At 40.8% G+C, this 23,112-nt stretch overlaps 1 protein-coding gene across 1 annotated transcript in view; it reads left to right on the top strand.

Annotated features, from left to right (window-relative positions):
- Positions 1–23,112, top strand: part of LOC145405075 (glutathione synthetase-like) — a 68,616-nt gene that overhangs the window by 34,670 nt on the left and 10,834 nt on the right. Inside the window, exons 6-8 of the mRNA XM_080276585.1 lie at positions 15,509–15,551; positions 19,494–19,567; positions 20,283–20,447. Coding sequence (XP_080132711.1) covers positions 15,509–15,551; positions 19,494–19,567; positions 20,283–20,447 — 282 coding nt within the window. The remainder of the gene's footprint in view (positions 1–15,508; positions 15,552–19,493; positions 19,568–20,282; positions 20,448–23,112) is intronic.

Below are 23,112 nucleotides of genomic sequence, written 5' to 3'. Positions count from 1 at the left end.
AACAGATGAGTGTGAGTAGTCATGACGACTACCCAGAGCTAATTGAAGGCAGGGGCACGGCTTCTGGTTGTGCCTTGTCATTCACAGCAAACGTTGCATGCACAATGGTATGCTCTCTGGAATGCACAACGTCATGCCAACCGTGGCAGACAGTGAAAAGTCGATGCATCTGAAAGGGGCCTAAGATAAACAGTGCATTATGGGACTGAAATAGTTACTGGTAAATTTAGATAGAAGACAGGTTCATGAGAAACTGCAAGTTATTCCTTTGGTTGCCAACATAGGACCCACCCTACTAACCACCTTTGCCTCTGGGCCGATATTTAAAGAATAGGTTACAGCAAATAACAGTATGTCTGTGTAGTGTTAGATTTAATCTGTTTTCTGCAATGTCACCTTTTGCTACTGCTACTGTAGACAACTTTTATGCATCTTTGGAAAGACCTCTCAGCAGAGGAATTTATTACTATACCCTGTTTACCTTAACTTGGCCCAGATTTTCATCCTTTTGATGCTTATTTCGTGTAGCTGAGTGGCAGAAAGAGACAAAACTACAGCTATACTTCCTTTCCATAGCACTCCCTTATGATTAGCATCGTATTCTATAGTTAACCTGTTGTTACAACTAAGCATTCAAGATGGAGATGTCAATTTTAGGTTATGTTAACGTAAAAGGGGTAGAGATGTAACTCTCTTCTAAAGTGATGCCTGTAATTCTTACCACTGGAAGACAGCCATGATGCCTCTTAAGAAAGACCTCAACCTGAAGAATTTTTAAATCCAGAAAACAACTATTAGTGAGAAATTTTGGAAACCCAGCATAGTGGTGGAGATTCGCAGTTGAAGCCTCCCAAATCACTGAATGTACAATTAAAGTATTGTTATTTTTGTAATGAAGGCGGAATTGATAATAATGATTTTAGACTAGAATTGTATTTCATCTCGCACTAGAGAAATGGTCATTGTGCAGGGTTAAGTATGGTTGTTTTTGTTTTTAAAGGCTCCAACATGCTTGCATGTGTCGGCCTTGGTCACCTAATGGCGGCTCTCCACGCTGCACGATCCATTGCAGCCTCCCTGTTCAATCCCTTAACCCTAAGGTCACACTTAATGACCTCGTCCCATGTCTTTCTCGGTCTACCCCTCATAACCCCACCCCCAATATTAACACTTCTCACCTTCCTCACCCAATTATCATCCCCCATCCTCTCCACATGTCCAAACCACCTCAATCTACCTCTCCTCATCACAACACCAATACACTCCAGTCCCATCCTACCTCTCAACTCTTCCATTGTAAACCCAGCCCCTCCAGGCCTTGGACGCAGGGATGCACTGCACATCCACCTAATCATTGTCATTTCTGTACGTCTGAGCCGGCGAATATCTTCCTCCTTCACTGCCCAGGTCTCGCTGCCATACAGCATTACACTCCTAACACATGCTGCATACAAAGACCCCTTAGCACGTAGGGAGAGCCCTCTCAATGTCAGGAGAGGCAAGAGCTCCCTGAACTTCTTCCAACCACTTCTCACCCTAGCCACAGAGCTAGCTCCAGCCCCACCTCCAGCACACAACATGTCTCCCAAATAACAAAACTCTTCCACACATTCAAGAGATTCACCAGCAAGTTCAATCCTTTCACATCTGACAATCTCCACCTGCTCACCCCGGCACGCCGTACACATAAAATCAGCATTATCTCGCAGTCTACCTCTGATACCACTACATCTCTAATGCACCCATTTATCACACACACCTCACAAGATGGAATTACTTCCCACGCCCTTGTGGCAAACTGTACATGGCCACTCTCCCTCGTCTTTGACAGTACCGCCACCAACCCTGGATATCATCACTTTTGTTTTATCAGCATTTACCCTTAAACCCTTTTGCCCCATACCATCTCTCCACTTGCTTAAGTTATTAATATCTGTTTGAATTTTTGGAAGCTAAAGCCTTCACAGCCTTCACAGATTTTAAATTGTACAGTGGAAATTTACAGCAGAAATTTAGAAGGCTGTCCACTGTTTAAAAAAGTTGATTTTTATTACCAGTATACACATCAGAGTTGTTCTGTTACTTTAGAGTCGTTCTGTGTAAAGATTTAAAAGTTTGGGAAAGCTCATTGCAGCTGTCTAATGATGACCTTATATTAAGCACCTGCACAAGAATAACTAATGTAAGGTGAATAGTATTCAGTTTACCAGTTTAAGCTTTCAGATATGTGATGCCCTACTGCTAGTTGAAAACACTGCCTTTGAGCACTGTGCTGATTGGTAGTAAGAGTGTTAAAATTGCTTCATATTGATATATTGATGCTTTTTACAGCAAATTTCCTTAGGAATGTTCCGCTGCGACTACTTCTACAGTGTGCCTTCTCAGATTGCTCAGCAGGTTGAGATAAACACAGTTGCATCAAGTTTTGCAGCCCTCTCTACAGGAATGACAAATTTACATAGGTAGGGAGGTTGATTGTGCAACATGTGCATAGGTTAACACTCTCAGGCTCGTGTGTCTCACTGTCAGCTGGACAGAATCTTCTGATGATTGCTGGTATAGAATTCTGGAGTAGTCCTGACTATGAGGGTTAATACAAGTAAGTAGTGCTAATTTTTACAAGTAAATAGTACTAATTTTAACACTCTGAGGCTCATATGATGCAATCAGCTGGATAAAATCTTCTGACATTAGCTGGAACAACACAGTGCTGTGCTAGAATAGTCACAACAGTGAGAGAGGGTTAATGGTACCTAATTTAGCACTCAGACTCCTATGGCATAATGCTGACTAAAGTTATCTTGAATAGGATACTAGAGTTGTCCCAACTGTGAGAGTGTGGATGGTACAATATGAATACTCTCAGACTCTACTCAGCAAAATAAAATCATGTGACACTAACTAGAATAAAATATTAGATTTGTTAGAATAGCATATTAGAGTTGTCCAGTAGTAAAATGGGTGATGGTACCAACAGTAACACAGGCTTCTATGAGTTGCTCATAGCAAATAAAATCATCTGCAATAACTAGAACAGAATACTAGAGTTGTCCCAATTGAGAGCATCAGTGGTATCAATACAGTGTAACATAGTGGTTCCTCTGACTCCCTTCCACCCAAATAAAATCAGTCATTAGCTGGAATACAGTATATATTAGTGAAGATGTGACCATGAGAGTGTTAATACTGTGTAGCTTAAGTTATGTTTTAATAGCTGTGTTTTCGTTAAGTAACTGTATGTACTGTAAATACACATAGCACTTTTATGCATTGGTATATGGGAAAATCTAGTGTGCTTAAACCCATTCACTACAATGATGTGCTTCTCATTCTACTCTTGCTTCCACCAGATGATTTTCTTCAGCTTTTGAGAAACTTTAACTTAGAGAAGGTAGCCATGCTCTTCATTTACCGATTCATTACAATAAGGTTTCTCAGAGCTGAATAAAATTGTCAGTAGACATCAAGAATAAATCAGTAATGATGTCATCAAAAAGCCTTTTGTTTGTTAATAACTTTAAAATTAGTTTACCTGTTTATTTGTGTGTGTGTGTGTGTGTGTGTGTGTGTGTGAGAGAGAGAGAGAGAGAGAGATACTGCTAGCTGTCTCATTGCATATTTGGCTTAACATCCTGGGTTCAGATTCACGAAGAGATTCACCATCAGTTTCCAGTCATAACTCTTTGTGTCTACAGGAAAGACAAGGACATGAGTGTGTAGCAACTTCCCATTACTCTTATTTCTCCTACAAAAACAATTCTTAGTGACGAGGGGAAAACTGGTGTAAATTTTATCAGTTTTCATCAGGAAGAAGAAGGAAAAGAGACTTCAGACTAATTTTGTGCCTAGTTATTCCAGTAAAAAAAAAAAAAAAAAAAAGTTATGACAAGGAGTCAATCACAAGCATGTTTGTGAATCTGACCAATATGTTTTAGTTTTTAATAAAATAATAATATTTGATACCCTACATAATGTAACTTAAAATATTTTAAAAGAAATTTTGGGGGCTTTCTGGGTATACTGCGCAGTTTTAACCCTTTCAGTCCGGCAATATACAGGCAGTCTTCATTATAAGACAGGGTTATCACAGCTTTTTCCACACAACTCATACAACTGGTAAACAGAAGGAAACAGGCAAATCAGCTTTTGGTAGCAATGGAGCTGCAATAGGCAATTTTTCTAACTTAATATGGACTTGTGATATATAAATATAAAAATTACATATAACAAGGACTAACTATATTTTTGTTCTTTTGGTGGTAGGTGGGGGCACCCACCATCCACTCACTCGATGGTGTCTGCCCTTTCCTGCTCTCAGGTGTTTGCCCTTTCCTGTCTTCCTTCTTTCCTTCCTTCCTTTTCTGTCTTCCTTTCCTTCATTCTTTCCTCTTCCTTCTGCCTATGGGTGACTTTACACTCCCTCTTCTGTCTTTCTTTCCTTCATTCTCTCCTCTTCCTTTTGCCTGTGGGTGACTCTACACTGAGTGACAAACCAAATGGTTTCCTGTTCACCAGGAAACCATTTACTGCACATGGTGGCAACCATATAACCAAATTATGGCACCTGGTGGTTTAGTGGGTAATTAAGGTGCTCCAATTGGATTGAGCCTGTGCAGGTTTATATCCAAGGGATGGTTGGAGTTTATTGCTCATGTAATGTCACTCAAGGATGTGTGAGGCTGGTCACTTTCATCTTAACTGTCAGGACCAACTTGCCTAGCCCTGGGCTCCTATGCTTCTCATGGGGTAACATAGCATTGGGTGATGGATGGATGGATGGACTTACAACCACCAGGCAGCACAGTATTTACTTGACTAAGAAGCTCGGGTAGTGAAAGGAGTAATTAAGGCTATACATTACTTAACTCGTCCAGCTCAGAAAGTCTTTCTATCTATCTATCTATCTATCTATTGCCAGACGCCTCAATCCTGTTTGGGGTGGCCACAAACAAATCGCCTCCAAGTCGCCCTGTCCCCCGCCATTTCACTGCCCTGCTCCCAACTCACACCCCCCTCTCTCATATACCTCTCCACCCCATCCCTCCATCTCATCCTCGGCCTCCCCCTCCCTCTTTCCCCCTCCACCTCACTCACATACACTCTCTTCGTCAGTCTTTCACCCTCCATCCTCTCCACATGGCCAAACCACCTCAGTGTGTTCCTCATAACGCTTCCTATCACATCCACATCCACACCACAACGCTCCTTTATATCCTCATTCGTCAGCCTGTCTCTCCATGTGACTCCACAGGCTCCTCTTAAATAACTCATTTCCACGGCTCTCACTCTTGACTTGTGTCCTTCCAACAACGTCCACGCTTCACTTCCGTACGTTAGAGTTGGTATCACAATACTGTCATGTAGTAACTTTTTCACTTCCATGCTCACTTCCCTGTTTCTTATCACTGCTTTCAAAGAACCAGCAACCTTTCTTCCTTGCTGTACCCTTTCAAGCACTTCACCCTCCAAACCTCCATCCTTACTCATCACACTACCCAAGTACTTAAACGTACTCACATTTTCCAATTCCTCACCATCCAACCTCGCTGTACATTCACTGTCTTTCCTAAGGTAAATATAATTGTCTAAATAAACAAAAAAATGTCATCAAATTGAAGGGCTTAAATCAGTTCTCTTATACATAGGCTGTTAACCCATTCAGTCAGATGTCTTATTGCATGCTGTTCTTGTTTCCCCACAATAATTTTATCCATCTTGGGGAGAGGCTTTCCTGTTATGAAAAGTTTGAGGCGTCCTTCATAAACTCATGCAGTACAAAGGAGCTTTCCTGTGTTGAATAAAACTGACCAAGGATAGCAAAGAAAAGAGAGAGAGAGAGACAGGGACAGAGACAGACAGACAGACACAGAAGTGGTTAAGTTCCTCATTCCAGGTGATGTCTGTTTTATTCTGTTGTCATTGGTAGCAGATACATACATATATATATATATATATATATATATATATATATATTGATAGATAGATAGATAGATAAGTAACCCCTCTAAGACCCGGACGACCAAGACCCGATCACCCCAAGTCCCGGACATTTTGGGCTTGGGTCCATTAGTCCAAGTCTCGGATATTCCCTAAGATATTCTGACAAAAAGCTATGTGGACAAATGTCCAAAATGATCCAGGACACCAAAAATAGCCAAGAAACGACAAAATGAAAAAAAAAAAATGATGTGTTCATCCCTACTCTCTAAATTTGCCGCGTGGTGACGAACAGCTGTGTTTTGGTGAGTAGTTCCTACAGTGTCTGCTGGAGTGCCCTTGCATCCTCCCCATTTCTTGCCTACCTGCTGTCATGATTGCACACTCGTTGCCATGGCTGCTTGGGGTTTCATTCACTCGGGACTTATCTTGGAAAGATCTTATTACCGTATACCTCTTGTAAAATCTGCTACTAAGAGATTGGGTGTGCTAAGCCAACTCCGTTCCTTCTTTACCCCTGCACAATTGTTGACTCTATACATGGGTTTTATCTGCCCTTGTATGTAGTACAACTCTCATGTGTGGGGAGGCTTCCTACATACAGCTCTTCTCAATAGGGTGGAGTCAAAGGCTTTTCGTCTCATTAACTCTCCTCCTCTTACTGGCTCCCTTCAACCTCTGTCTCTTCGCCGCACTGTTGCATTTTTGTCGCTTTTCTATCACTACTTCAATGGTCACTGCTTCTCTGAACTGTCTGCTTGCATTCCTCCACCTCTACGACAGGCACGTAGCACTCATCTAACAGCAAACTCTCACCCCTTTTCTGTCCAATTCTCTAATGCAGGAGTTAACCAATACTCCCAGTCCTTCATTTATGCAACTGGTCAACTCTGGAACTGTCTCCCTCTGTCTGTATTTCCTGCTAGCCATGATCTCCAGTCTTTCAAACGCAGTGTATCCAGGCATCTCAAAATAATTGGATCTTGAATTTTGCTCTCTCTTGTATTTTGTTTCTCTCTTGGAAGGAACAGTTATTGTGGGCTCATGGCCTTTGGTTCCTTGCTCCTAGGATTTAAAAAAAAAAAAAAAAAAAAAAAATCAGGCTTTTCTCTTCAGTACAATCTAATTAATTTCATATCGGTCAACCCATCCAGATTGCTGTACATAATAAAGAGCCACAGCTGAACCACCTTCACACATACAGTATTTACCTAACTGTAGTATTTACCAAGTAGTACAGTAGTCTATTTGTGTATGCATGCCAGTTAAGTGTAATACAGTACAGTACATTATTTTGATTTGTATGAAAGCTAACCTAGTATAACATTGGAGGGTTTACATCTGAGGGAATGTTGGAGTGTATAGCTAACCATACAGCACTCAATACTCTTGCTTTACATCTCTGAACTGGATAGTCCAGCTGCAAACCCCTGTGCTCCCAATAAGACAGTAAAGGATTGGAGGATGGATGAATAAATGAATAATGGCAGTTGAATAAGGGAGAGGTTCAAGTGAGGCTAGGCCAGTATCTCTGGTTTGTTATAAGCTTTCTGTGTTAACTCATTCTACCCAAGGAAGTAACCGATGTCTCATTCTTGCTACCAAGAGACAGTATAGATTTGAAAAGACTTCTAAATAGAAGGGTCAGATACTGTATAGCCTTCTTTAACCCCTTTTCATATGTTACATCTCCCCTAAGCTGAATGAAATATTCAGGAGATAGCAAGAATAAAATAAAAATTATGTACAGTACTCAAAATGAACAGATCTTGAATTTGGCTGTCGTATCTTGTTTTTGTTTTGTTTTTCTTAGTGGGAACAATCTTACAGGCTTCTGGCCTTTGGTTCCTTCATCCATGCATAAAAAGAAAAAATAATTCAGGGACTCAGTTAAAGGGTTAAGTAAAACTCTTATTAACTATTTTGTGCAGGACATGCCCAGACTGTATAAAATAATTTGGAAATAACAATGATAATATAAAAATTATGTACTTGGGCTGAAGAGGTTAATAAACCTTATGTGTAACCCCAAAATTATCTGTTATCACGAACATACTGTACATGGACATCCCAGCAACCGTAGCACAGCTCTTGTAGTATGTAGGTGCTGGTACATAATGATCCATATACAGTACAGTATTGCACTCTCTGGATGTATAAACACAAACACACAAAGGTGACCCATTGACTGTAGCACAGATCTTGCAATATGTGGGTGGTAATACAGGATAATCCATAGACAGTATTGCACTCTCCAACCTTGTGTGTTGCAAGGATGGCTCAGTTTGATGATATGTGAGGATGACAGACATTTTGGCTATTCCATAAAATAGTGTAACCAAACATGCAGTCAGTGGATGTAGAACAGGAGGTCCTACAGAGCATGAGAAGGATTATGGGAAGTAGAAAATTATTTGGGATAAGGCCTGATAATATTGATTAAGTCATCCCAACATCTCATGAGAAATGAATAATGTATTATAGTACAGGATACTGTAGGTTAGATCTTATTATATCCATGAAAACTCCAATGCAGTTGAATCACACAAATTGTTCCTTAAGAACCATTGTTATCTGGATAATATAATGGAGGAAATCCCATCTCTTTCCTAAAGTCACAACATGGTCCTGTGCGGGGATATTTGAGACAGGGGTTTGAGAAGGGGAATAGTTCAAGGCCACAATATATAGAGATCTGCCATCAAGTGAAAAGACCTACACATATTGGCATGATCCACAGTCTTTAAACAAAACTTAATGATTGCCATTACTAGTGTCAGTCATATATCTAGACATTGCCCCAACATCACATCATCTTCAGAATGTATCACCATTAGGACTCAGACTTCTTTACTCACCTGAATAAAATCATTTGGTTTTTGCAGACCTGAATAAAATCATTTGGTTTTTGCAGGATTAGAATTCTAAATTTGCCTTTTCCATGAGAGGATTAATAGTGACAATACAGTAATCACTTAATTATCCGGATGCTCTGTATCTGGATGTGCTCTATATACAAATGTTAGGCCTTGGCTCTATTATTTCCATATCCAGATTTTTTTGTCCGTATGTGAACTTAAAAGTTCCATCATCGGCGGCTGGTCGGCCTACAAATTAAAAAAATCAGTTGGGTGGCTCTCCAGTCTCTCTGTTCACACATGGGTAATGAACCGTAACCCACAAGCTGAGCCAAAATGGCTGTCCGGATACCTACCTAATGGTCAAAGTCCCCCAGCTGCCCAGACAGCTTGGATGCTAATGGCCACACACAAGTAGTACAGACCGCAACCCTCAAGCTGACTGAAAATGCCCGCCTGCTACCTTACCGAACGGTCAGTTCCCCAACAGCCCTCAGCGCTGCCAAATGTATCTGCCTCTCCGTCCCTCCGCCCTCCCCTACCCCAACATTGTCTACTGTGTCTCCCACGATCTCCTACATTGTCACCAGTGAGTTTTTTAGTTTTTGGCAATTTTATCGAAATACTGTTAGTCATGTCGAAATTCTGAAAATACTATGAGAAAGCTTGTGATATTCTGCCTCTAGGCATATGCTTAGCTCTTGCACAGCGCGGGTAGAATTTTGCGCTAGGATGTTGGGAAGGTATTTGAAGGTATCTTTGAGTCTTGAACAAGTTTATTTTCACTGCATTTCTGTCCTTTTACTCATAAGTTTTGTGTGTTTTTGTTAACTTATAGTATAAGCACCAGCAAAGATGATGGTATACAGTTTATTCCAATATAACCAATTTCTGTGGGCCAATTTGACCGTGGAAACGTTTTTCTTTTGCCCACGGAATCAGCCATATCTGGGTTGTCCAGTCTTCACTTAATTGGTGTCCCAGAAACACTGAAAACTTACTGCCTCTGAGAGGGTTAAAATTTTTTGCAGATGTCATCTTCATTGATTTTTAAATGTGGATTTTACTTCTTTATGCATTGTTTTCTTAGTGTCTTGCATTATATTGGATATTCTCATGTGTGTTTTGATGTCTACATAGCTGAAAGTCTGAAGAACACTGCCACAATTAGGAGGGGTACTGTACATATAGGTAAGGTATTTGTGGATTGTTATTGTTTATGCATTGTTTTCCTAGTGTCTAGCATTACATTGGGTATTCCCATGTGTGTTTTGATGTCTAAATACAGCTGAAAGACTGGAGAAAACTGCCAAAATTAGGAGGAGTACTGTATATTATAGGTAGGGTATTTGTGTTTTTTTGTTTATGCATTGTTTACTTAGTGTCTAGCATTACATTGGATATTCCCATGTGTGTTTTTGATGGCTCAGTACAGATGAAAGACCGGAGAACACTGCCAAAATTATGAGAGGTACTGTACATATAGGTTGGGTATAGGTAGTAGGTTGGGTATAGATAGGGTATGCATACAGTAGAGGATATTGCTCCATATCCGGATTTTGCCCATATCTGGACATGTCTTTGGCTCCATTATATCAGATAATTGAGGGATTATTGTATTTACAATCAGCAGCTGCCAAAATCAGTCCACTTCAGGACAAAAGTATCTCCCATCTCTTTCCACATCGCCTAATGGCAGTTAGGCTGCTCCATCCAGCCCCAGCAATCTCTGAATCTTTTCACGCCATCTCATCTTTTGTTTACCTCTTCGTCTCATTCCATCCCTAGACTGCCACTCAGGTATTATGGTTGCCCATTTGTTATCTGTTCTATGAAGGATGTGACCTGCCCACATCAATTTATGCATTTTGATTGTAGTGATTTATCCTTTACGTGTGTGTGTGTGTGTGTGTGTGTGTTTCCTCTACCACCATGTGACCCTTGCCTAAATCCTCTCCATTCCTTTCGAAGCACTCCAAGTTTACGTTCCACGAATTTTGCTAGGTTATACATTTCCAGTCCATGACTCAGAGCTGGATGAATACACTGATCATAAAACCATTTCTTGGCATAATGGTAATTGCATATCCTTCATGTACAGTACTGTATATACATATATAAAAGTAACTCATAATGGATGATGAGGAATTGGAAAATGTGAGTGCATTTAAGTACAGTACTGTACTTGGGTAGTGTGATGAGTAAGGATGGAAGTTTGGAGGATGAAGTGCTTCAAAGAGTACAACAGGGAAGAAAAGTTGCTGGTTCTTTGAAAGCAGAGAAAAGAAATAGGGAAGTGAGCATGGAAGTAAAAAAGTCGCTGCATGATAGCATTGTGATACCAACTTTAATGTATGGAAACAAAGCTTGGACCTTGTTGGAAGGACACAAGTCAAGATTGAGAGCAATGGAAATGAGTTATCTGAGAGGAGCATGTGGAGTTACATCGAGAGACAGACAGACAAATGAGGATGTGAAGGAGTGTTGTGATGTGAATGTGGATGTGATAGAAAGCATTAAGGGAAATACATTGAGGAGGTTTGGCCATGTGGAGAGGATGAAGAGCGAGATACTAATGAGGAGAGTGTACGTGAGTGAGGTGGAGGGGGGTGAGAGAGGGCGAGGGTGAGGATGAGATGGAGGGATGGAGTGGAGAGGTATATGGGAGAGGGGGGGGGGGCTGGGGAGAGGAAATTGAAGTGGCATTGGACAGGGTAGCATTGAGGTGATTTATTTGTGGCCACCCCTTAAGGGATTAAGGCATCTGGCAATAGATAGACTGATAGACTTATATTGAGGACCTTTTGTACAGTTAAATTACATTAGTAAGTCTTTTGAAAGCATAATTGGTAAAGTAAGCAATAGTTACTAATTCTTAAGACTGATACACTGAGCAGTTCCAAAAATTGCCAGTTTACTTTAGAAATACTGTAATTCCCGCAACCGTAGGAGCCTGAGGACATCATTGTTATATTGTTCTTAGAGCTACCAGATAAGTTTATGTACTATAGGATACCTTAATAATGAAGAGGTTAATGAGGGCCATGTCAGACCTCTTCAGTTTAAGAGGATTCCTATACAGTAAGATAAATAATATAAAATTATCTGTTGTTCTCCAGATTCAGTAAATAATGTGTCATCAGATGGAAGGAGTCGATACTTTCAGCACTGCCTCATTTTTCCATAATATTCTTTCAACCTCCAGTTTATTTGCATGGCCCCGGGGTGACCTTTTGAGATTTAATGTTTAACCATTTGTGTCTGGTGTTGATTTTGTAACTATAGTCTTATTTTCTTCAGGCAATTTTATTCAGATTAGGAAAGCGTTTTCAAACTGGAGGGGTTGAATGTAGGCATCATTAATCTGTTTACTGTTGGAGGGCTGTCCCAGATTCAGTATAATAATCTGGAAGCAGCAAGAAAAAATTGAATAGACCATCACCTGGGTTCAGGTTTATGAAGGGCATATTTAACCCCATCATGGAAAGCAAGACTTCAAGCTGGATACAATCATCTCTGCATGGCAAGAGCAAATAAAGACATCATCATACTGAAATGGTTAATACTAAGACTGTATTTTACCATTAATCTCCAGACTTATAGGATGCTTTCATGGTGAGTGCTCTGAATTTACAACCATTTTGGATGGTTTTCATCATCCAGTTGAGTATTAACCTGTCAGGAGTTTAGGAGTTCTGGGCCAAGCTACTCAGTCCAGACATTGAAAATGAGAGTGACCATTTGCTTGCTCCTGAGAAGCATCACAGAAACAGTAAAATGGCTTGGAAGTAGACACTTACGGGGCACATCTGGTTGGAACATCTTAACCCACAACACTACAAGGCATCTACTAAAAAAAAAGGTATAAGAGCAACAGGATGTTACAGTGTATTTTTCTGCATAAATATTGAGGTGCGTGTGGTAGGTGGGGGCGCTCACCATCCACTCACTTGGTGTAGTGCTGCTCTCGGGTGTGTGCCCTTTCCTCTCCTCTCTCCATTCCTTCCTTGCTCTTCTGTCTTTCTTTACTTCATTCTTTCCGCATCCTTCTGCCTACGGGTGACTTTACACTCCCTCTTTTGTCTTTCTTTCTTTCATTCTTTCCTCTTCCTTCTGCGTATGGGTGACTCTACACTGAGTGACAAGCATAATGGAATCCTGTACACCAGGAAACCATTTACTATGCTGGGTGGTAACCATATAACCAAATTATGGCACCTGGTGGTTTAGTGGGTAATTACAGCACTCCAATCGGATTGAGCCGGTGAAGGTTTATATCCAAGGGGTGGTTGGGGTTATTGCTCATGTAATGTCACTCAGGGATGAGTGAGGCTGGTCACTCTTATCTTAAATGTCAGGACCAAATTGCCTAGCCCCGGGCTTCTACACTTCTCATGGGGCAACGCAGAATTGGGTGATGGATGGATGGTGCTTGATCGATTAGCACAGTGGTACTGTACTTATCTCATGATGTGTGTGTTCTGAATCTATGCTTAGAACACACACTGTGGCAGACATTTAAGTTCGGTGCTGATACGAAGACATACGTTTACACCCAGTCAGTTGTATTGATGATATATACAGACTCTTGACACATATAAACATAGCAAGTACAGCACTTTCACATGCTTCACACTCAGTACAGATACCTCTTTCGCATTTGTACTTCACTAGCATGGATCGTGTCAGTTCTACTATTATTCTCCCTCTGAAGGAAATGTTTAGTTCTGCATTGGACCTAATATGAATTGATGCAAGTACAGCTTGTATGATGAATGAATTAGTAAAAAAAAAAAAAAAAAAGTTTTGTTTTTTAGACTGGATTAATATCCTAACCTTAAAGTAATGTAACACTGCAAGATAAACAATTCTCTGGAACTTCGTAAAAGATACCGGTATGTATGAAGTACATTTTGCTACTGTCCAGGGTAATTTTACTGTGATATTTAGTTTCATTTTTATTTTGCTTATTTTAAATTGACTGTGTTCTATACGTGTACACTACTGGTATGGTATGCTAATAATGCTACATCGTCATAATGAAAGCACTGATTGGTTTGCAGACTTTATTACAATATTAAACCTTTGAACCTTAAAATAATGCAGCACTGATCTCCTCTGAAGCTTCATAATGAAGTGGTATTATGTATAAAGTAAATTTTGCTACCATTTATTTGTGCTTTTTTTTATTTTGGTTTGGCTGGCTACTTGTATAATAGCTATGGGTATACAAATATTGCTGCATTTTAAATACTGATGTATTAATATAGTGTACTAATCTACTGTAACTTTCTTACCTCATTCTTCAGTGGGAAAAAGCAGTCTGGATGATAATGATAATTACAATAATATAACTGTAGCCTTTTCAGCCCGAGGTTTTTGTTTAGTATTTTTGGCTCTTCCTAGACAACTGTATTCAACTTAAAAAGGATCTCTAGCATTGAAGAGGTTATTGAATGCTGTATTAACCTCGCCAGTTCAGAAATCTTTCCTGAGCTGAGTAAAGTTGTCTTAAGTAGCAAGAATAAACTAAAAAAGGCATAATTGTAGCAAAGGAAGTAACCATTTCATTCAGATTTTGTATTTTCCATGTTATTCTTGCTACTCTACCCTCAGATAATTTTATTCAGCTGACAGACTTTTCAAATAGGAAGGGCGAGATACAGTGATCATTCATCTGTTCAGTATAAGAGATATTTTCTTAATACGGTAGCATGGTATAGTTTGAAGGTAGACAAAACTGAAAAATATATATCATTGTTGAGAAGTGATGAACCATTCATTTAAAGCCTTTCGAGGGTTCTTGTTACGACCCAGGCTTATATGGCCATAAATCTGGTGGACTGCAGGCTGGAGTTGCTTTTCTTATGCGGTTTTCCATCCCTTTCTGGGAGGGAGTTGAGTGGCATTTTATTCAACTAGAGGAGACTTTTCAAAGTAGATGAGTTTTATGGAGATTGTTCTTCTTTTCACTGCAAAAATTTTCCCGAGGGTAAAATATAGAGATAGTAAGAATAAAGCAAAAATACATCTTTAGGCTAAGGAAATAATGTTGCATAGACTGCAGGTATTATAGATACCTGAAAACCTTTTAGTATGTCTTGTAATATTAATTATCATTAATTCACAGTATTGTGGATAAGCTTTTGATGAATGTGATATTTATTTGAATATTGTGTTTGCTTGATGTATATATTGATTGATATACAGTAACTCCTCATTGTAAGTTGCATTTTTGTACTGTCTTCGTACTATACAGTAGGTCTTTCACCTTTACCTGAACCAGATTTTTGCCCTTTTCCAGCTTGTTTCTTGTGATTGATTGGAAGAAAGAGTCAGTACTGTGACTCTGTGTCCTCAATATGGCATTTATTTGTGACAGGCATAATATTCGAGTGATAATTAATGTAGTGGAGAGGTGGCAGTCTTAGGCCAAGTTAAAGTGAAAAGATTATTTTAAGTTTATATGGATTACTGTAAAATTACCAGTTAAGTTCACTGCTACCTGTACAGATATGCCAGTCTCACCAGTCATATTCAAGAGTTGCAGTATTGTATTTTGAATTTCATACCTGACTTATAATGAAGTGTCTGTATACAGAGTTTTATAAGTGCACAAACTTCACCTCTATTTTAATAATGCAGGTGTATCTATGATAGCTATGGAAAAATCCCTGTATAGTGGATATTAACTAGTGTGTTGTTTTATGCAGATATGTGCTTGGTGAATTGAGAAAGCCGGAGTTGTTGCATCACGTAAGTACCCTTTGCATTATTAGCCGTTCAGTCAGAGGACTTGCAGTACAGTATTCCAGATTATTTTATTTCGATTAGGAATGGCACTTTGACATGGAGGCAACCATTATCCACTCACCTGGTGTAGTGCTATCTACTTTGTCCTTTACCTATATCATTCTATTTCTGTGTCACCCCACCTCAATTCCTGTTTCTCCCTTTCCTTCCTGTCACTTCTTATTACTCTCCTTTTCCCTTCAGGTGGCTCTACACTGAGTGACAAGTCTAATGGTTTCCTGTAACCCAGGAAATCATTTATAATGATGGATGGTAACCTTAGAACCAGACAGATCACAGGGTGAAATGGAGCCTACTTTGATGCCCCTGTTAATTGGTTGGAGGGACACAAATGTGGCATCCACCCAGGAGCCAAGCCTCCACACTAATCCATATATCCTGCTGTGGCAAGACACTGTCAGCCACAAGGGAACATTAGTTTACTGCACAAGATGGCCCAACAGGGGCAGTTGTTTGCGTGTGGCAAATGGGTCTGTCAGCTAAACAAACTGGGGTTGATCAGTAACAACAACTACAAAAGCTGTCCTCTAAAACTGAATAGGAACTTCTAGTAGCAGCAAAAATAATATGACTGGTGTACTCAGGTTGAAGGAGCTGAGTCAGAATGACATGAAAGGTTAAGTATACTGTAATATTGATGTAAGGGAATCTCACCAGGAGACTTCAGGCTGTAGTAAACTTGATGTTGTCACTGTACCTGTACAGTATTTGATTTTGGTTGCTGTTGATGACCATCATCCACCCATAACCCTCACCACCACCTGGTGTTCAGGATTGTGTCCCCCATCAGATCACCTCCCTATCTTTAGGAATACACTCTAAACAAGACCATTTACAGATCACATATACAAACTACAAAAAAGCTAGATGGTCAAAATTTACCAAGGAAACAGAATAACACTTCAGCATACTGTGCAACACATCCACCACCAGCACTGACAGGCACATTCTGAAATTTAACAAAATCAAACTTAACACCAGACAAACACCATATTCCATAAGGCAGCAGAAGACCCAAACTGGAGATTACTCGCCTCATAAAATGACTTGGCCCACTCAAACACAGCTTATCTCTCCTACACACTCAGTACACTGTCACAAGGCTCCAGTAGTTAAACAAATATTGACAAAAACTTTTTGCACAGAGAAAACAAAAAACTGGAAAACCTTTGTAAAAACATTCAGTTACTTCACAGGCCTCTGTCAGCCCTACAGAGTGCTTCACCATTGCCAAATCAAATACAGACACCTCCCATGAGCCATGCCACCATCATCATTAACACACAGCACTTCCCTTCATACAAAGAACAGACAAACCTAGTTGTGAACCATATACAAACATAATTCATCTTACACCAGCACAGTGAATCTGAATTACAGTCTTCTCTGCATAGGCAGTCCTTTCTTCTTAAAGGCAGTGTAACCCCCTTCACTCCAGAACAGGCACGTAACATAACCAAAAGAACAAAGAACTCAACCAGCACTGAGCTAGATGGCATCAGCAACCTACTCCTAAAACATTGTGGACCACACAGCATCGAGGGCCTCACAAACATCAACAGCTACACATACATACATTGTAGCATTTGCAGCATTTAGAAATATGGAAGTCGTCGCTCTTTTTACAACAATATACCCTTCTTTGTAGAGACCCATAAAACTACATAGCACTCGACCCAAGATAACTACACCTAATTCATGACGAAGTCACAACTCTTATCCCCCTTACGTCCTCATAGCATGGCTTTAGATCACTCCCCATGAACACCCTGCTAACCAGCCTCTCACGACATGCATCCGACAGCATCAACTCTGTGAGACCTGAGTAATGTTCACTTCTTAAGACAATAGACTGGTCTCTGATGCCATGCCTCAACACAAACCAACTACCAAAACCTGCAACAGAAATATGAGCGTAACATCAAATGCAGGCATGCCGGCTGCATACAGTCCAGCCTTGCTATACATTCAGGTTATGTCTAGTGCAATCGATCTTGTAGTCATTGATCATATAGCAATCCCATTATAACATGGTTCAGTGGGGATATGTATTTGGCCAAAGGATACCCACCCTAAAAAGTCTGAAAACAAGTTTTCAACTCGCCTAAGAATATTCTTTGGCTGGTCTGAGTCATCACCATGGGTCCCCCTCACGTGGGTAGGCCGTAGCACCAGTCGAATAGGGGTGTACTTCCAAGGTAGGTGGATAGCTGATGACAGGGGGGGGGGCGTGAGGTCCCGATTCATCAGCCCTCAGGTCTAGCTTCTGACCGTTCCATTTTTCTGAACTTTTTCAGTGTTTCAGTAAAACAGAGAGTAGGTCACCATGCCCTGCAATACGAGTTCCTCTAACTGTCCGCAGCAAACTACTTGCACATTACGTACTACACTTCCTATTATTCTTTTGTTTTTATTTTTTTTTTTTAATGTTCACCATCCACACGCACTGCAGCCTTAGCACCATCTTACATACTCTTCACAGCATTCAACAACATCCCATCTACTCCATATATTCTTAATATTTCCACAATCCTTGTCTATCCACATGTCATATACTTTCTCCAAGTCCATGAAAGCCGCATACAACTTCTTTCCCTTCTCTAGAAACTTTTTCACTAAAGATCTAAAAATGAATATCTGATCTACACAACCTCTTCCCTTCCTAAAGCCTCCCTGTTCTTCTCCAACTAATTCCTCTGTTCTTTCTCTAACTCTGTCAATAAGTATCCTACCATACACTTTTCCTATTATACAGACTTAGGACAATTCCGGGCAGAAACAATAGAAATGAGATTCAGAGGTGGGTTGGCTCCAGTACCTTTTGTAGGCCTAACATTGTGATGCTAAAGTCCGCTTTTTTAGAGAATATCTTGACATGAGAAGCACACAGTTCTATGCAGCAGCCTGGGCTAACACACAATACCCTTAGTGTTATGTAACAGAGCCACATACCACAATTAGGCACATAAAACAATTACCACATGAACATTACCAGACCAAACCCTCATCAGCGACATCCCGCCTCCAGACAGTCCAACATTAGCAATGAAGAAGCACCTACATAATCATATTAAGTGCAGGACAATACAAAACCTAATAAGAGCAATATGTTACCTGCACAGCCCCCCCTCCCCTGCCTCCTGACATCCACTCATCAGATGCATCCTTAAATAGAGCTGATCAACTTCATGTAGGTAGGCTGAGATCAGGACATCACCCAGCCCTCCTTACTTACCAGCTTAAAATTGTGTTGTGTAGAATCAAAGGTGCTACTTGTCCCCTGTTTATATAACCCACACAACTTAACCCACATTATGAAGCACTGCCAACACATGCCACAGGAAGATGCAGACACATCAGCGGCAGTGTAGGGAAGCTATGGAATAACTCCGTAAAGTAGTTGCTTTCCTGCGGTTGATGGATTTGCTGAACCAGGTAGACCAGGATTAAAGAGTAATAACAACTGATCCTTTCATATATTTTAGGAAGGACTTTGCAATATTATTTGAATACTGAACTTTTTTTTTTTTTTTTTTTTTTTTTTTTTTTTTTTTTTTTAAACCCCTATGCGCCGGTTGATCTGTATAGCCGCAAGCGTCTTCCCGCCACCCTTTGAACTTAAACTTATCCTTACTCATCGACTGGACCACCTGGAGACGTGGGGATACTTTCATTTAAAAGAGGAAGAGTTGTTGAGTCATATGTATCTTCAGTTTTTTCCAGTTTGGCAGATATTGTGGTTTGAAATATGGGTAATTTTTTCCGTCATGGATATTTCCCATAGGGAGGAGCGTGCGACGTTGCGAAACCCCCGGCGTGTAGGGGTTAATACTGCTCCCTCCACTTGATTTAGGAGTATTTTGTTTACTGTTTCTGCGTTTACAGTTGCCGGAAAATGATGCTCTTGCCGGGCTGTGTGGAGGAATGATATCTGCTTGGGAGGCCTACAAGAATCCAAAGTGAGTATAGATGTTGTTGTTTTTATTGTAACCCCAAATTCATCTGTTCATGAACACTGTGAACTTCAGAATGAAGCTGCCTGTCTTCTGCAGTTCAGCATTGCTCTTTTGAGGGATAGGGAGGGAGTTGAGGGATATTCGTATACCTGACCAGTAGAACTGTCTGGTTATAATGTTGCCACCACATGAAGGTGTCCCTCTCCAACACCATGAATGTAGAGCCATAGTGAAATGAGCCTGTACAGTGTATTGCTGCACAGTATTACGACCTCTATATTGAAATAACAATAGTATTTACAGGAATTCAAATGTGTGTGTTTGTTTAAGCATGTCAAATGGAGCCATGACACCAGAGGCTTTGCTGAATTTCATTTTGTGTGCAATTGATAGTGTTCCCACTTCTGAACTTTCTACGTTTCTGGGTCCTCTCTCACACCATCTTTAGGTGGGAGAAAGTGGTTGGATAATGATGATGAATAAGCCTCATCTTTTCTGCAGGTTGATTTTTCATTATTTAATTATTTTTAATGAAAATTTGGGTTATGATGATGATGCTTAACTGATGAAGCATATGTGTATGAATTGTGAGCTAGTTCTTGCATATTCTTTCAAAGTTATCATCATGCAGTTAGCATTTGGATGGCGGTCATTGTTATTTTGTAGAAACTGTATTTCTTAATTTTGTACTGTTACTGTCTTGTTTATTTTCTTTCAGGGCTGTCATTATGTTTCTTATAGAAGATATCACCTATAACATTTGTGATCAAAGATTCCATGAGTATGAGATACGAAGACAGAGGCCAGACATCCATGTGATACGGCGAAATCTCACAGAAATTGCTGAACGAGGACACTTGACATCTGATAAGAGATTGATAATGTGAGTTCTGCAATATAATTAAAGTAGTATTAGAAGGTTTTTTAGGTACAGTCATGAGCAGAAGTTTGTCAGCACTTCCCTGGCAGCTATGATGATGGTATATTTTATGATAAATATGTTAGTGATAGCAATGTGAAGCACAGTGAAAGAATATGAAATTGCAGTTTAGTGTTTGCTGTTCTGATATTTTATTGTTTATTTGAGTGTTGAGTTCTTGTACTGTATTTGTTGTACGGTGTCTTGTGTATGGGGTGTTGGGGAGTGTCACAGTGTGTCCCGTTGTCTGATGAGGCCTTGCATTTCTGGTGTGAAGTTGGAGTTGTGTCTCTTTCTGTTGCCTCTAGGGATGTGTCTTTTGTCTGCATTTTGTATAATTGTATTGAAAGTGTGCACAGCGGTGTTGATGTTTGTGATGGGTGTACTGTTTAGTGTTTCGAGATGTTGTTCTGTTCCAGTTACAAAGGCCTCCCAGTTGGCTCTCTTATAATTAGTGTATGTGTGTTTGTGGCTAGCTGGGGTGATTCTGGTTTTGGTAGTGATGATGATTGGGAGGTGATCAGAACCTAGGGTTTTGACCACTCTCCATGATGTAGTGGGGGCGAGGTTTGGGGAGCAGAAGGTGATGTCTGGAGATGATTGGAGGAAGAGGGCTTGGTGTGGGATATGGGTATGTTGGTCTAGACTGTTTAGTATGAAAAGGTGGTCTGTCTGGGATTGTAACACCAGCCTTCTGTCTGTGTCAGGGTTGTTGACCTTCCAGGCCAACGACCTGGCGTTGAAATCACCACCCAGGATGATGTTGGGCATGTTAGTGATGTGGTGTATCTGTGGAGAGTAATTGTGTGGTACTGTGGGGGACGATTGGGGGGGAATGTATGTGTTAGCGATTGTTATGTGTGATTTGTTGCCAGTGCTTATTTTAATTGATTGTATTTCTGTTGTGGTGTCATGTGGGGGGAGAAGAGACTTTGTGTGTGCACTGGTATCTGCAAAGTTGATGGATTTGTGTACCAGGGTGACGAGTCCACTCCCACCGCCATCGGCCTGGTCTTGTCGAATGGTGGTGAAGTTATGAAATGTCGGTGTTTTCTGTGCTCTGTGTAGTTTTGTTTCTTGTAAGATGGCAATGTGTATATTCTGTTGTTTGATGAATTGTGTGAGTTCATGTTTTTTGGTGTTTATGCCATCTATGTTTAACTGAAGGAGGTTTATGTTGTGTGTGTGATGTGTGTTGGCTGCTGCAGCATGGGGGGGAGGTGGTGTGGGTGGAGGGGAAGGGGTAGGAGGAGGTTGTGAAGGAGGTAAGGGTTGAGGTGGATTAGGATGGGTTGGAATGGGAGGAGCTGGGGGACTGGATAGTGTGGGAAGGGTCGGTGGGTTTGGCTGTGGAGGTGTGAAGGAAGTAGGAGTAGGATTGGAAGGGAGGTTGATGGGTGGGGGGAAGGAGCATAAGGAGCAGATCCAGGTGTTTGTGTAATGTTTTCTGTATGCAAGTGTTGTGCAGGTGTAATGGGTCCAGTTCTTGCAGGAATTGCACTGAACTGAACCCTTTGTCTGTCGGCTCGACGTGATAGGTTTTGAGCATGTTGGACATATGTATTTGTTGGTGGGTCCTGGATTGCTCTCAATGTCCCCGGCTAGAAGAAGTCATCGAGAAATGACAGCCGGGGAGTCATTTCTCGGTGTAGAATAAACGGTGTTGTTGTGTGTGCTGTGTTGGGAGATGTGGTACTTGCCCGGGCGACCGAAGTCACTCCCAGGTACTCTAGCTCTGTGAGGGGCCGGGGGGGTTTGTGGTGGTTTGGCCTCCATGCTGTCCTCCTCTTCTCTTCGACAGCCTCTGGGGGGTAGACGCACGACGAGGACGCCACAGTTCCAGGTCCTGCACATTCTGTTCTAACGTGTGCCATGCCAGTTGCAGCATGCCAATGTTGCACTCTGCACTTAATCCTTTGCAGGCTGAATTCTAATTTCTTAATACTGCACAACACTGTAAATTCCCATGTGGTCTAGTGGCAAGGTTCTGCAGTTAATTTACTGTCCATCACAAAAACAAGCAGCACGTGGGCAGCCACGGCGACGAGCATGCAGTCATGACGGTAGGTAGATGGGAACTGGGGAGGATTCAGGGGCGCTCTAGTGGATGTCTCCGGAACTACGCGCCAAAACACAGCTGTTCGTCACCATGTGGCAAATTTAGAGCAGGGATGAACACATCGGCTTTTTTTTTTTTTTTTACCCAAGCCCAAAATGTCCAGGACTTGGGCGTTCAGGTCTTAAAGGGATTACTGTACCAATATTTATCAGCTTTTGCTGGTCAGATGACAATACCAGTATTGAGTACAGTAGAGCATCATTGTCTAGTGCTGGTGGTAATCTTTCATTACTGCTCAGCACTGACAAGAAACACCAGGCAGTTTTAGGCAGTGTCATAGTGGATAGTGTGTAACAATGAAGTTTGGAGTCATAGTAAGCCATTATAAGTTTCCATTTTTCCAAATACCCATACCAGCTGTACACTATAACAGTTGCAGTACAGAAACTTTATATATTTAAGCTCCATTGTTCTTGAAAAAGGTGATTTATCAGTTTCATCCCAAATCTAAGTAACAGTTGTAGGGAAAAATTTGTGATATTTTAGAACACATCACTGACTTATAATGAA

The sequence above is a fragment of the Coenobita brevimanus genome, chromosome 7 (genome assembly GCF_032717465.1).
Source record: "Coenobita brevimanus isolate Jiangsu-jjx chromosome 7, ASM3271746v2, whole genome shotgun sequence".
Classification (NCBI taxonomy): Eukaryota; Metazoa; Arthropoda; class Malacostraca; order Decapoda; family Coenobitidae; genus Coenobita; species Coenobita brevimanus.
This window is presented reverse-complemented; position numbering and strand designations above follow the sequence as displayed.